The sequence below is a fragment of the Nilaparvata lugens genome, chromosome 1 (genome assembly GCF_014356525.2).
Source record: "Nilaparvata lugens isolate BPH chromosome 1, ASM1435652v1, whole genome shotgun sequence".
NCBI classification, from domain to species: domain Eukaryota; kingdom Metazoa; phylum Arthropoda; class Insecta; order Hemiptera; family Delphacidae; genus Nilaparvata; species Nilaparvata lugens.
The window spans coordinates 12,313,995-12,328,307 of record NC_052504.1 but is presented as its reverse complement, the minus strand read 5'-3'; the positions used below and the strand labels follow the sequence as shown (position 1 = coordinate 12,328,307).

The 14,313-nt window shown below is 31.4% G+C and overlaps 2 protein-coding genes and 1 non-coding gene across 6 annotated transcripts in view; 1 reads left to right on the top strand and 2 right to left on the bottom strand.

Moving 5' to 3' along the window:
- Nucleotides 1-805, top strand: part of LOC111043365 — a 30,335-nt gene extending 29,530 nt beyond the window's left edge. For both annotated transcript variants that reach the window (XM_022328291.2, XM_039430365.1), the window contains exon 15: nucleotides 1-805. In XM_022328291.2, coding sequence (XP_022183983.2) covers nucleotides 1-173 — 173 coding nt within the window. In that variant the 3' untranslated portion in view covers nucleotides 174-805.
- Nucleotides 806-2,197: 1,392 nt separating this feature from the next.
- LOC111043368 (RING-box protein 2) overlaps nucleotides 2,198-14,313 on the bottom strand; it is a 79,801-nt gene continuing 67,685 nt past the window's right edge. Inside the window, exons 2-3 of one of the 3 annotated variants that reach the window (XM_039430347.1) lie at nucleotides 4,276-4,435; nucleotides 2,198-3,983 (exon numbers count right to left, since the gene is read on the bottom strand). In XM_039430347.1, coding sequence (XP_039286281.1) covers nucleotides 3,959-3,983; nucleotides 4,276-4,435 — 185 coding nt within the window. In that variant the 3' untranslated portion in view covers nucleotides 2,198-3,958. Of the gene's footprint in view, nucleotides 4,436-14,313 lie in introns of all 3 variants that reach the window. The other 2 variants (XM_039430351.1, XM_022328295.2) reach the window with 2 other exon arrangements.
- Nucleotides 6,249-6,320, bottom strand: Trnaw-cca. The gene has a single exon. It is a non-coding gene; the product is annotated as a tRNA-Trp (tRNA).

Here is a 14,313-nt window from a genome sequence, read left to right as displayed (position 1 = left end):
AAACCAAATGCAGATTTCCTGATCAGGTGAAGTTCAATATAGCTGTGAAAGGACTGCAATGCGTTGAACCCTACAGGTCTATTTGCTCTTCAGCAACAAACCTCATCTCACAGTTTGGGCTTCTAATTTGTACTCTTCTAACAATATCACTCTACGCTGCAAGTCATGTTTGATTTAACTTCCTGTACAAAGTTTGATGTCTCATCATGGAAAGAGAGGACATTGTCTCCTGTACTCATCATGTCTATAGCGCCGTACACACAGGGACAATAGTAGGGTCCACTAGACCTGAACTATAGTCTATAGTTCTATAGCTGGTTATAAAATTCTTGCTTTTATTTTTCTAGAGTGAAGGGGTTTGGACGCTGCAAAGTCCCTGTATAATGGCGTTTAGCCACAACTAAAGCGCCGTACACAGGGGCAATAGTGGCGCCCACTAGACCTGGACTTTAGTGTAAAATTCCTGCTTTTATTTTCCTAGAGAGAAGGGGTTCAGACGCTGCAATGTCCCTGTGTAATGGCATTTTGCACTTACTTACAGCTATTAGTGGACGCTACTATTGTCTCTGTGGGGACAGTGCTTTAATAATTGACACTAAATTTAAATTAATAAAGCTGATGAGTAAGTTAGTGCAAAGAGAACATTTTCAATTATATTTTATCTATATTCGTTAATTTTTCATTGTTGAAACATCCTTGTTGATATTATGAGAGCAGAATAAATTTTAAGACTTCAACTATTAATCTCATAGTTCAGTGCTGTTGATAGTTTGCTTGTATTGTAAATAAAGTTTCAGGTTATTTATATGATGTTTTTGATGTCCCAGTCAAGGTTTGGTTTATTGGGAATACAATTTTAATAAAACTTCATTGGTAAATGAGGGTGAATATTTGAACATTACTTAAATGTTTTGTTGATTTAGACATTGCTAAATAACCTATTTATGGACAATTTCCAATCAAATTTGGGAAAGGAACAGTTTGGGCTTTAAGCCTGTTGTTCCTTTCCCAATAATTCATAGTTGAGAATGATATTGTATCTAACCAATGTACCTAGAATGTATTCTAAGTATCTAACCAATGTACCTTGTATCATAGATAATGGATAAGCATAAGTTATCTATATTTCTTGTCTCTGTTTGTATCTAACAATGTATATATATAAATGAAAAAGTGAATAAATAAATGTATGAATGAATGAATAAATAATCCTAATCCTACCACCGGATTGAAAAACAATATATTTCTTTTCTGGATTATGTGAATTTGTTTTCAATTGCATAAGTTTTATATTGAGAATTATGAATTTACTTCAACTTTCTCAAATTTCTGATTTTTATATCATTTATATAGATTAATTTTCCAATGAAACGTTTTATAGAAATTTTATGTGTGTATCCCCAAAATGGTAATAATAAATAATTTTAAAAGTTGCATGGAATGCTTCGATATGGAATAGTATGAGGAGAATTGTCATGAATTCTCAAATTGCATATCATACGATAATTATTAAAATTTGCATGTCGAATAAGAGCTACTAAACAACAATTATTCCAGACTGAAATACCATGGAAGAACGAATTACTCACATTTTCAAAGGAGACGTTATTTCATAAATTCTTCTATCCCTCTTCTTTTCTTGGATGCCTTGATTCAGAAAATCAGGCAGGGAGTTTGAAGTTGGGTCCATAGTCCATACAATAAGGGTTTTTTCTTCAGCATCTTACGGTGTGGACTTTACTTATCTTACATTCACAGTTGCTTAAATTCTGTGAAAAATAATTGTTCACGAAAAATTATTTAAGAGAATTTTACATTAATGACTAGCAGTAACATTTATTATTTTTCATGAAATATTAAATTTACTAGATCCTAAGTTCAATAATAAGTGACCTTGTATTCCTGACGACATATAAAACAAATACTCATCACGTTTTAGACATTACGTTATTATGAGAAAAAATGAATAGTCTACGAATAGATTAATAATATCAAAGAAGAAGAATTATAAATGTTATAAAAATTCAAATATGAATACAATAGAACGATGCAATTCAACTATATGCAATTCTACTTGCATTCAACTTTGCAAGTAGAAATAAAGTAGGTGTATGAAAAATTGAGGATATTAACCTGTAAATAAAAACTGAGGTAATAGGAAGATCTTATCTTTGAGATAAATTACACAGACTATAAATATAGTTCTTGATATTTTAATAGCTTTCAAGATATCAAACATATATACATTTACAATCAACTCAGTCCTTTACAACAATATATTCATGTTCCATTTTGGATAAAATCAGCCCTACTCACTGTATTTAAATGCGTACAACACTTCAATTACACAAAATTATCATAAAAGATTGGAAATCCTGAATAGATATAGGCTAGTACTTACATGAAGAGAAGATAGCATAAGCTATCATTCTATATTTTCTCCATGGTACTTAATAGTGATAAGTTACACATTTTTTCATCAACTGTGTTTCAAGTTTGTTAACATTCAAAGGAATAAAATAATTATTTTCAATAATTATACCAACATTAAAAGATTAAACGCATTTATACAATATTTTTCTTGAATGAATGCTCTGTTATCGATATTCTCTTATAAATACTATTATTTGAATTATTCTCCAATTTATTGGATTGGAGAAACATAAAAAATGAACTAAAAGTCATATTATTCTATAATAAACGATTAGTAAGTTTTGGAGAGTTCTGTTGTATGTGGTGTTCATATTGATGTATTTATTAGTATTATATACACTCCCCTTTTTAGGGCTACTGAATATAAAACACAATAATAAACTATCAAAAGTATCTACCCTTTACCAATACTTTACCAACACTTCTAGTTTTACCTCTAATTAAACTTGACCATGACTCATGAAGAGTTGAAAATAGTAGTGTTACTAAAAAATGAAGGGTACTTTTGATATTTTTTATTTTGTGTTATTAGTAAAATGTATTTAATTGTGTATATATTGATAACGGTTTGATCTTTCGAGTTTCATCAACTAAATTCTTCAAATAGCCCATATTATAAAAACAGAAATGATTACATCCAGGAACTAAAATTATTTCCACAATATAAAATTAATCTTAAAAAATTACCATAATTATTCACCTCTTACTCTATCAATCCGCATTAATTTACACCCCTAATAGTTCTCCCAGAATGTGATCAACATCTACAGCTTTAAATATTTGGTTTGAAATAACAAATGAAAATTATTTCTACAATATAAAATAAATCTTAAAATTACCAAATCTAATTCTTATAATATCAACCCAAATTTAAACCCTAATAGTTCTCCCAGAACGTGATCAACATCCAGCAAATGTTTGGTTTGATATAACGAATAAAAATTATTTCAACTATATAAAAATGAATCTTAAAATTACCAAATCCACTTTTTACAATATGAAACCACATTTACACCCCTAATAGTTCTCCCAGAAACTGATCAACATCCACACTTTAAAATGTTTGGTTAAAAATAACGAATGACATCCATTACCTTGTTGGATATGATCACCAGTACTCAATAAGTTGGAAGCTACCTCCTGGTCCCAATTCGTGATACTATTGAGTATCTAGGGGACTATTTGCCCATTCTATGGATAGATCACTCCTGTTGGCAATACTTTTGTGATAAAATTGAGTGGTTAGTGGACAAATTGCCCATTCTCTGGATAGATCACTCCTGTTGGCAATATTTTTTGTGATAAAATTGATTGGTTAGTTGACTATTTGTCCATTCTCTGGATGAAAATTATTGTGATAATATCGAATAGTTGGTTGACTATTTGCTCATTCTACGGATAGACCACTGCTGTTGGCAATATTATTTGTGATAGAATTGAGTAGTTGGTGGACTATTTGCCCATTCTCTGGATAGACCACTCCTGCTGGCAATATTATTTGTGATAGAATTGAGTAGTTGGTGGACTATTTGCCCATTCTCTGGATAGACCACTCCTGCTGGCAATATTATTTGTGATAGAATTGAGTAGTTGGTGGACTATTTGCCCATTCACTGGATAGACCACTCCTGTTGGCAATATTATTTGAGATAAAATTGAGTAGTTGGTAGACTATTTGCCCATTCTCTGGATAGACCACTGCTGTTGGCAATATTATTTGAGATATAATTGAGTAGTTGGTGGACTATTTGCCCATTCTCTGGATAGACCACTGCTGTTGGCAATATTATTTGTGATAGAATTGAGTAGTTGGTGGACTATTTGCCCATTCTCTGGATAGACCACTCCTGCTGGCAGAGCGGACAGCGGTTGTTCTGCTTGACCCAGAGCGACATGCAGCAATAGTGGAAGGAGTGATTGCATTCCCCCCACACCACCACACAGTCCTGGCGGCCGTAGCGCGCATCCTGTTTGCTCTCAGCCTGGCACCGGAGGCAGGCGTCTGTAACACAAACACACTTTTTTCAGACAGAAGTTTTTCTAAAATTTCTAAAAAAAATGCAAATTGCTAAATAAAAATAGTATGTATACTCAAACACAGAACCAATAATAAAAAACAGGTAAATTTAATATATAAATTTGTTTGAATAAATATATTAGTATTGACAAAATCTACAGAGTGTTTACGAACTCCTTACCAATACTCTAGGGCATTGTTCCTGGGTAAGAAACATATCTAAATATCATATTTAAACTGCCCGGAAGTCTTCAGTTACTCACACATCGGCCATTTTGCTTTTTTCACTTACTATTTTTTTTCTAAATAATGGTTAAACATACGAAATTGAAACTTTGCACAATCATTTATAACAACTAGACAAAGCTACAAAAGAATTATGATATTTTTTCAAATTCATGAAACAAAATGGCAGCCATTTAAAATGTTATTTCTTGAATAGCTCAGAAACCATTGGTTTTACAAAAAATTACAAGAATAATTTTTTTATTAAATTTAATTACCTATCGATAGGTATTTGTACCAATATTATTTGAGATATGGCAGGTTTAAATTAGGCCGGACAATTTAAATATGAATGATATTTATATATGTTTCTTACCCAGGAACAATGCCCTAGAGTATAGATAGGTAGGGAGTTCGTAAACACTCTGTATAATGAATTCACATTCATTTATTTATCATTTTTACAAGAAATCACTGACCATGAGAGAAAAACTAAGGATACCTCTTGTAATATTTCTCTTTCAAACATATCATTCAATAATTTTTGATTCTCAGTATACTTTATCGAAAAACATTTAAATATTTTACAATTCAACCTCTGTTTTTAAACCAATTTTCTTCAACTCATTTATCAATTAAATTATATAGTTTACACCTGACACACTTTTAACGACATAGCAGCCTATTTTCATCCAATTAATGACAAAAACTACTATTCTATGAATCAATAGATTAATGACTTTTCTGGCTTAAAATAAATTTACATCTCAAATTCAATTTATTTGCTGGGAAATTACAAATCAAGTAGACAAAATGCAATTAAGTTATGAATATAGTAGTGCTTCATAATAATTCTCCTAATAATATAAAGTTAAACATGTCACGTTGCAAAATGTCAAATGAAAATACAATATAGAATATACATTGTGGCACGACTAGAAAAAGTTAAATCTTGTGTGCTAGCCCACATCCACTTTATAAATCAATAGATTTAAGATTTTTCTAGTTTGAAATAATTTTATAAGTCTTGCATGAAAGTTTTTGATAGTTTCCAATTCATACTACATAAATTCAATTCAGCACCACCTCCCAAATGAGATTATTCAAGATTTCATACAGCAGTATCGTATCAATAATTGTGATTATTTATAATATCCTAAGATAATTCAAATATGCTCTGAATAGAATAGAATGACTGCCTTTATTTTTCCTAGTGAGCGAAGATAGGGACAATTGTTTAGGGAATATACTCAAGGCCTATACAATAAATGGTTATTGATTAAAATTAGTTACATTATGGTTTTCTAATAGCTATCAAATCAATAGATAGAAACAATGTAACTAACAAAATATTCGAGAATATACTGAAAAGGAAATGGTTATTTAGTAGTCTACTACTGTAATGTAATGTAAAGAAATATATATCAAGCAGGACAAAACTTCATTAAAAATATATCCAGTGGAGTGACAAATTTATTTCAGAAAATATACAAGTCTTACATAGTTTCTAATTTTTACGATTTTTGATAGAAGGAGCAAAGGATAGAGAAAGTAAAGAGCTTCAAAAAAATATTGACCCCGACGTGATTTGAACACGCAACCTTCTGATCTGGAGTCAGACGCGCTACCGTTGCGCCACGAGGTCTTATGAAACGATTTCTTTATAGCAGCACTAGAGTGTTCAAACAAGTATTTTCAGAATGAGAAAGTTACTGAAGTGAGACTCACTTCAAATAATTTTGTCAGTATTCCTAGATTATATAAAATTTAAAATTTTTATTAAAATTATTTTAATAAAAATTTATAAAATTTTTTTAACATTGATGCTTCCTATTCATTCAATTCTGACAGATTGAAGTGAATCTTGCTATAACGATGTCCAGAGTAGAATCTCTCTCTCGGAAAACTAACAAAATAACAGGGAAATAATATCATTGAGTTCTTTTTTTTCTTTATGGTTGTGTGGCAGACAGAACCTAAAGTCCTAACTCCGCCCTAATAAAGGAAAATAATCAATACAATCAATCTCTATTTCTCTCTTTTTGTTTCCCTCCCTCACTCACTCGGTGATAATTTTGGAGTAGGTAATGCTAACTTGATAGAACCATAGAGTAAAGATACTGTTTTAGGATTATCTGATTATTTGTCTCTGATAAAACTTATTAGGATGTTATTTTCCTATCACATCAATTTCTAACAGTTTTGTATTAAATTCTAAAGCAAGAGAGAGATGATATTTACTTTTAGAATTTTTTATATGAGAGAGATGATAGTTACTTAGAAGAAAGAGATTTCTAATGATAGAAAAATAAAAGACCATGAAATAGTTAGAATTTGTAGGAACTAGATGTGTGCAACTTGATGTGTAATCAAAAACAGAAGTAAGTTGTAGCCTTATTTAAACCCTATATATAAAATTTTCAATTCTTGAAATAAATAAATATATATTTTATGCTCTCCGTTCTGACTCGATTGTTGATTTTTATGATAAAGTGGTTAAATTTTTATTTATTTATACATTGATAGATACAATATCATTCTATTTAATCTACCGTTCTTTACAAAAGTCAGTCATCTTTACAAAAGATGGTAACTTTACCGTTCATCCAAAAGTTTTCATAAGAAGCAATCAACAATAGTAGATCTTCAACATAATAATAATTATTATTGAATGCAATACAAGAAAAGCGGTGTATTTTGTTCAACTTTAAAAAACGACACGTCTGTGTAGAGAAAATCAGAAAGCATTGAATTGTTGCTATTTTTCTTTTAAATCATTAAAGGAGTTTGAGATTAAATCAATGGCCAAAAAGCAGTCATAAAGATTTATCCGAAGGAAATCTATGAATTATCACCTTATTTCACTTTATCTGAAAACAAGATAGGCCTACTTTGCTATCCAGTGACAAAACCGATACACATAATATGTTGCTAATTTCCTGACAGAAATGGAAATGGATCATGTCGATTGTACAGTTATGAGTCAAATAACATTTCCCGTAAGTTGATACTTCCATGTCAAGTTCACTTACTTTCCGATTTCACAAGACAACTGCTTAAAAAACGAATAAGGCTGATTATTCTGCATAGATATTGTGCGAGCAAAGATACAATCGCAATTATTTGTAAATATCTTCAACTTCGCAGCAGAGAATATAGAATGTAATGCAGTGATGTAGAATGTAGGTCTGTAATTTCTGAATTTAAGTGGATGATGTTATTTAAATTAAAATAATCTATAATATAATAAAGGAAAGAATTTGCTCATACACTTACAGGATAGGAAATCATGGATGACGCATCATTACGCCTGAACTACTAGACTGATTAATTTAAAATTTTGCATAGGCTATAGATTATCAATTTACCAAGGATGGTTATTTTGAATTCTTAAATATTTCAGTAGGACAAGTTTTCAATTAGAACCTAGCGGGCACGGGTAAATTAACGGGTTATTTGATAAACATAATTTAATTTGATATTATAAGAAAAAATAAGAAAAACTGAGAAACCTGACACTGAAGATGATACAATATTATAATATTGTTTTGCTGACACACAATATTGTACTCTTGTCTCAGCATTATAAGTCAATTTACTTGATAATAAAACTAAATTCTGACGATTTTGATGTTTGGAGGATGATAAATGAAAAATAATACCACTCAATTTCAGCACTATAATATTTAATTTGACAGCAAAATCTATCAAATCTGCGGTTTAAGGAAGTCTCATCTTCTCCACCCAGAGAGAGAAATAACATGATTCATGAAGATACCGTTTAAAGATACTTTTAGCATAGAGAAACCATACATTTCGTTCATCTCTGCTTGTAGTAATCATTTGTCTCTGACAAATAATGGCGTTTATATTAATTTAGCACTTACACAAATTAAAAACGAACATTGTATAGTATAATTGGAATTGGAATTCAATAATTAAATAATAGGCTAGTCTACATAAAACCAACATGAATTAGCCTTCAAATGAAAAATTGCATTTTTGACATTTTTTCCACAGTAAATCACAGTGCCACTATTCAATTGTAATACGAATAATTATTAATAATTGTTTTAATATGGATGAATAGATTGGTTTTCGATTGCATGAGCTCTCAGGTCTGTATCATAACATTCTCAACTTCACCTTGGATAAGGTCTACAACTGATTGATAGAGCTAGTTCATTTTGAACTCAATCTCAGCCAAATTACGCTGAACCTTTAATTAAGAGTCGATCTCAATTTGCTCTATAAATAGAAGACAATGTGACGTCACGGTGACCTTTACTTTTCTTCCAATTTCAATGCAAGTGGGTTACAGTTCGGATGTAAAGTGAATCGACTGATTCAATACATATAAATGATATCCTCATCTGTACATGAATAAAGGAGGATGAATACGGAAGTTTAATGATAGACAATTTAACCATTTTAAATTGGTCTATCACTGTAATATCATTTTTAAATGATCAAGATAGATATATTGTTCTTTTCTGGTGAACAGAAACCTCCATCAATCGGCTCTAGTGGGCTAAGCGGTAGGTGCTAGGCTAAGCGCTAGGTGATAGCAGAGGTAATAATAATATAACAGTAGCATAGCCAGGATTTTGAAATGGGGGAAGGGTTGACCAAAAATTTTGGGCCCCCATAGACTTCATTTAGTGGAATTTGATGAGAGGTGGGGTTTAATCTTTGATTTTTAAGCCTCTTTTTTGGGCTCGTGGGGGGAGGGAGAAGTAACCTGGAAACCCCTCTTCGCTACGTCACTGTAATATATTGTAGTATTTTCTCCCTGGCGATAGGAAAGTAGTTCATGAAGTAAGAGTAGATTAGCATGAATTTTTAAACAGTTAAATTCTATTATATTACTCTGACATTTTACAAACACTATTTATTAAAAAAATATTACACACTTTTATGTAGCTTACAACCGGATGTTTTCCACATTGAACTGATAATTGAAAACAATAACCATTAAAAATTATGAGCAACATAGTTTTCTTGATACGTAGTACAACTTATCATATTTGTAGATCAATATTGTGATGGAAACATTATTATCATAGATAAAAACATTTCATAAATTTTAATTTTATTTTTCAATTGAAGGACATTTAGAAGAAAAGCGCAAGACACTGTACGAAGAACCACCCATTTTTATAGCTCGTATTTTTCGATCTTTTTTCCTGCGGCACTTTTTTGCAATTCTGTAGGTGACTTTGACCTTTCTGCAAAGAAATGGAAACGCCCTTCCAGTTTTCAAGGTTATCAAGGAAGAACAGGATATTATCAAGGCTTGAAGGCTTGATTCAAGTACGAACACCAACCTCACAGAAGCTGCTCGCTTTTGAAGAACATATTGACAAAAGCATATTAATCAAGTGAGGTAAATGCTGATGCAAAAAGAGAGGTGTGTTGGAGTACACGTCTCTGGTGGAGAGGAGACGAGCCTCCGAGTGACGTCACAGCCCTGGTTCCAATGAAGCCTTGGTGCCACTCAGGACAAGATTTTATGATCATGGTGAAACAAGTTTATCATCCCTATTGTTCAATATTCCAAACAATAGAATTACAGTATATTTATAATTCTGGATGAAGGGGCTTCCAAATTATTCGGCAGGATGCTGCTTCATACCTTGCTAGCATAGGCATGTCGCTATCGAGTCCATTTCATTCTGTATTATCCTAATGGGAGAAATTGAACATAACAATCCTCAGCCATGAACTTGTACACTTTAATAGAACTTTCGAAAAGTAACTTTCTTTTGCTGAAATTGGTAACCAGAAACCATACTTTTACACGCGGTTAATTTGAAGGAAGGTGGATGATGAGAATAAGATATGGAAGAGAAAATTAAAGAGCATCAGTTTTTCATGTTAACTTTACTGAACATTTACTCTCACTCTTTCTAAACTTTACTCCATTTATTCTACTCTAATCCAGAATCATCTGAAATCCTCAATTTCACTTCACACAACTTTTCTCTTCATCGTTAATGGTTATTTTACTTCATTTTAGGAGCTCTAAATCTACTATTCAATAATAACGATTCTAAACTCTACTACTATTTATGAGTATAATACAGGGTAAAGAAGTGTTTAGTTTTACTTTTTGCTTTTTAGTGTTTAGTTTTTTTCGGTATAGGAGCTCGAATACTGATTGTACTATTCAATAATAATGATTCTAAACTCTTCTACGATTTGTCAGAAAATAGGGTAAAGAAGTGTGTCAATACATTAGGATCTATTTGATTATTATGGAAAAATACTAGTACCCTCTTTATACTTTTTTTTTTAATAGAAACACAACTAGTTTCTAGCACTCATGCCATTTTCAAGTGTCAAAAAATTGGTTGTGTTTATATAGAAAAGTATAGAGAGGGTACTAGATATTTCGATAATGATTACACACTTCAAATAGCCCTATTAAAAAACGTCATCATTAGCAGTGAGTATAGAATGTATAGTATTACATTCTATAGTGTGTATTTCATTAATAGTATTACATTCTATAGTATGTATTTACATTATAATATAGTCTAGTGAGTATAGAATGTTATACTATCCATTCTTCACTCACTGATCATTAGGATCTGTTTCAAATGAATACACTCATTTGTGAACAAATTAATTAGAGATGATGCTGAATTTAAATCACGAAACGATTGTAAGTCAGATTGTAGGTAGAGCCAATGTTTGTAGCTAAGGTAGTAGTGAATAAGTTGAACTTGTTCCGTTGTGTGTTGCCAGGCCAAGCACGTACAAAAGCGAAGGGTGTGGAAGATGAGAGAAAGGTAAAAAGTAAGATAAAAGCTGATGCAAAAAGAGAGGTGTGTTGGCGTGCACGTCGGTGATTGGTCGTGATGAGTCGAGCCTCCCAGTGACGTCACAGCCCTGGTCTCGCAAGTTGCACAATACAACGGTCCTTGGCGCAGCGCGGCCTTGTTGGCGCGGGGGCTCGTCCGCTTCAACTTTATTGCCGCGCTTATTTTCCTATCCTTTTCTGTTTCTCTTCTTCTTCTTCTTCTCTTTCCTTTCCTTCTTGAACATCGTCGCCTGATGCTTAATTATTGCCAAGAGTGTTTTAATGTGTAGTGAAGGCAGCAAAAAGCAACAACTACGTCAAACTTGTTTGCCGGATCAACGAATTAAAAAACAAGTTTTCTTCAGAGATGTTGTCTTGTCCCGAGCATATTAAGCTCATTAGTGAGGTGTGGACGTTACAGCCAATCTTACAACAATTCGTGTAATTAGGTGCTATTACAACATTTATGTAACAATGGGTGGTATTCAATAACAATCAATAGCAGAGAAAAAATTGAAAAACAATAATTATTATTGTTGAAGGGGATTGTTGGAATAACCGGAAAGTTGATAAATCGACTGACGTGTCGCTAAGCACATATAATGAAGCTGGTACAGTAATTGTAGTGGGGTGAAAAGCTATTGAAATTCTAATGTAGGCCTATTATTAAATTCAATTATATTATTAAATTCAAGGACAGACAGGATGAATTTTAGTAAATAAGATGAGGAAGAGAAGGCATTTTTTCTCAGATTTATCTTGAAAATTTGGATTTCAATAAGACAACAAGAAAACCTTATTCATCACTAGTAGAATAACATTTATATTTAATAGCGGAAGATATTTTTCAATCATGAAGCGGTCTCATTAATCCAATTTAAAAGTAAAGTACATTTATGTTTATGAATGACTAGCAGGAATTCCGTGACAAACATGACAAACTGAAAAAATGACGTAATGAAATCTTGAAGAATTTTAAATAGGCCTATAATCATCCTCGGTTAATTAATTAAAAATCTATATGCACAATTTCAAGTTAATCAGTCCAGTAGTTCAGACGTGATGATGTGTCAAACATAATTTTCCTATCCCGTACGTGTATAAGCCAGTTCTTCATTTTATTATAGTAGCCTATAGATATAATGGATTCATGTTATTAATATAATTCATTCATGTTATGGATGTGGGATCACATAGGTCTACATGTTTTGTGCGTTTGTTCGAGCATGGTAAACAACTATGCGTCGCTCTGTTGTACAGTATTCGAACATGAATGTGGCAAAATTTATCAAAGGTTGATAGCATCTTGAACTACTGAACTTATCGTATCGAGTGTTTTTTGAAAGTTAAGAACGAGACATTCTAAATAGAAATGAATAATCATATCCATTACATTATACAATTGTATCAGTATTAAGACGCATTATTTTCCTTACTTTTCTTCTCGCATTAGATCTAGATTATAATAAAAGTAGCTACTGGAAGCGTCGTGAGAAAGCCTCGAAATTGAGTAACTTTCCTCAACTAACACGTTCTGTATGGGGATGATCAACAACGAGACTTTAATATTGATTGTAAACCATAATATTTATTGTATTCTAAATACTGGAAAGTATTCCAGGTTTGTTCATAAACTTGAGAAGTGGGGTATTTTCAAAATGAGACCTCAAAATCAATTGAGTAAAGTGAAGCAACATCACAATCACCAGTTTATGATATGCAGAAATGGACTAGAAACCTGAATGCGTTACACCCAATGTCAATTGAAGGACTCAATAAAAAACATATGTTCCATTTAGGACAAACCTAGAGCCTCGTTTGCAATTATCAGCATATTATGCAAATCATGACATTGTGTCAACTCGTTAAGAAAAGTTCGAACTATTGTTAATTTTGATTCGACTCTTGTAACCGAAATTATCAATGGAATAATGAAGACATATTACGGAATCGCTGAGAATGCACGCAAAATAGATTATAATAATTATTTATTGAACAACCGTACAGATTCAATTCATATGAAAAGGAGCTGATGATGAAAACATGATATAGATAAATTATGTTCACAAATGTAAATTATTACATTTTACCAAATTTTGGCGCAATTTGTTTTTATACATTGTTATTATAGCATCCAGTTAGAGACTTATAAGCTATTCTATTTTGTTTAAAATTGATAAGAATATTGTTTGTGAAAGTATGACCCACTGGTTCAGCCTTCCATATTCGTCAATTTGACGCAATTGATATAAATATCATATTATAAAGAAACCAGAAGCGAAGACGAGGTTATCAGTAATCAAGTTGATGAACATCAATAATATTGAAAGAGTTCAAGTTGAAATACAAGACTAATTAGATGCATGTTCTTTATCTCTAAAAAATATTTAGAAGGCTACATGTATGATATTCATATTAGTTTGTAATAATTAATTCATCATCTCATTTTATTATTTTTCCCTGTACTGATTATCAAATTATTATTTTTTCAAGCGATTGTTATTTTCATTCATTTCATTGTATTTTTCCAAAGATTTATACTTATGTTTATAATAATTTGTTTATCATTGCGATTTTAATTTTTTTATGTATAATTTTTTGTTCTGGACTTATCTTTGTGACATTTGTGTTTGTAACTTGTGTTAAGGAGGCAAGTTTTAATCGATTTGAAAAAAGTTTTGGGTTTTTATCTGTTTACCTCCACATATTTTTTTTATGAAAATAAATTACAAGAAAACTTGTCAAAATTTTGCAAACAAAGTGCTTCTAATTTGCATCAAGATAATGAAATAAACAGTACAAATAATGATGAAGAGATGAGAATGAAAATGAT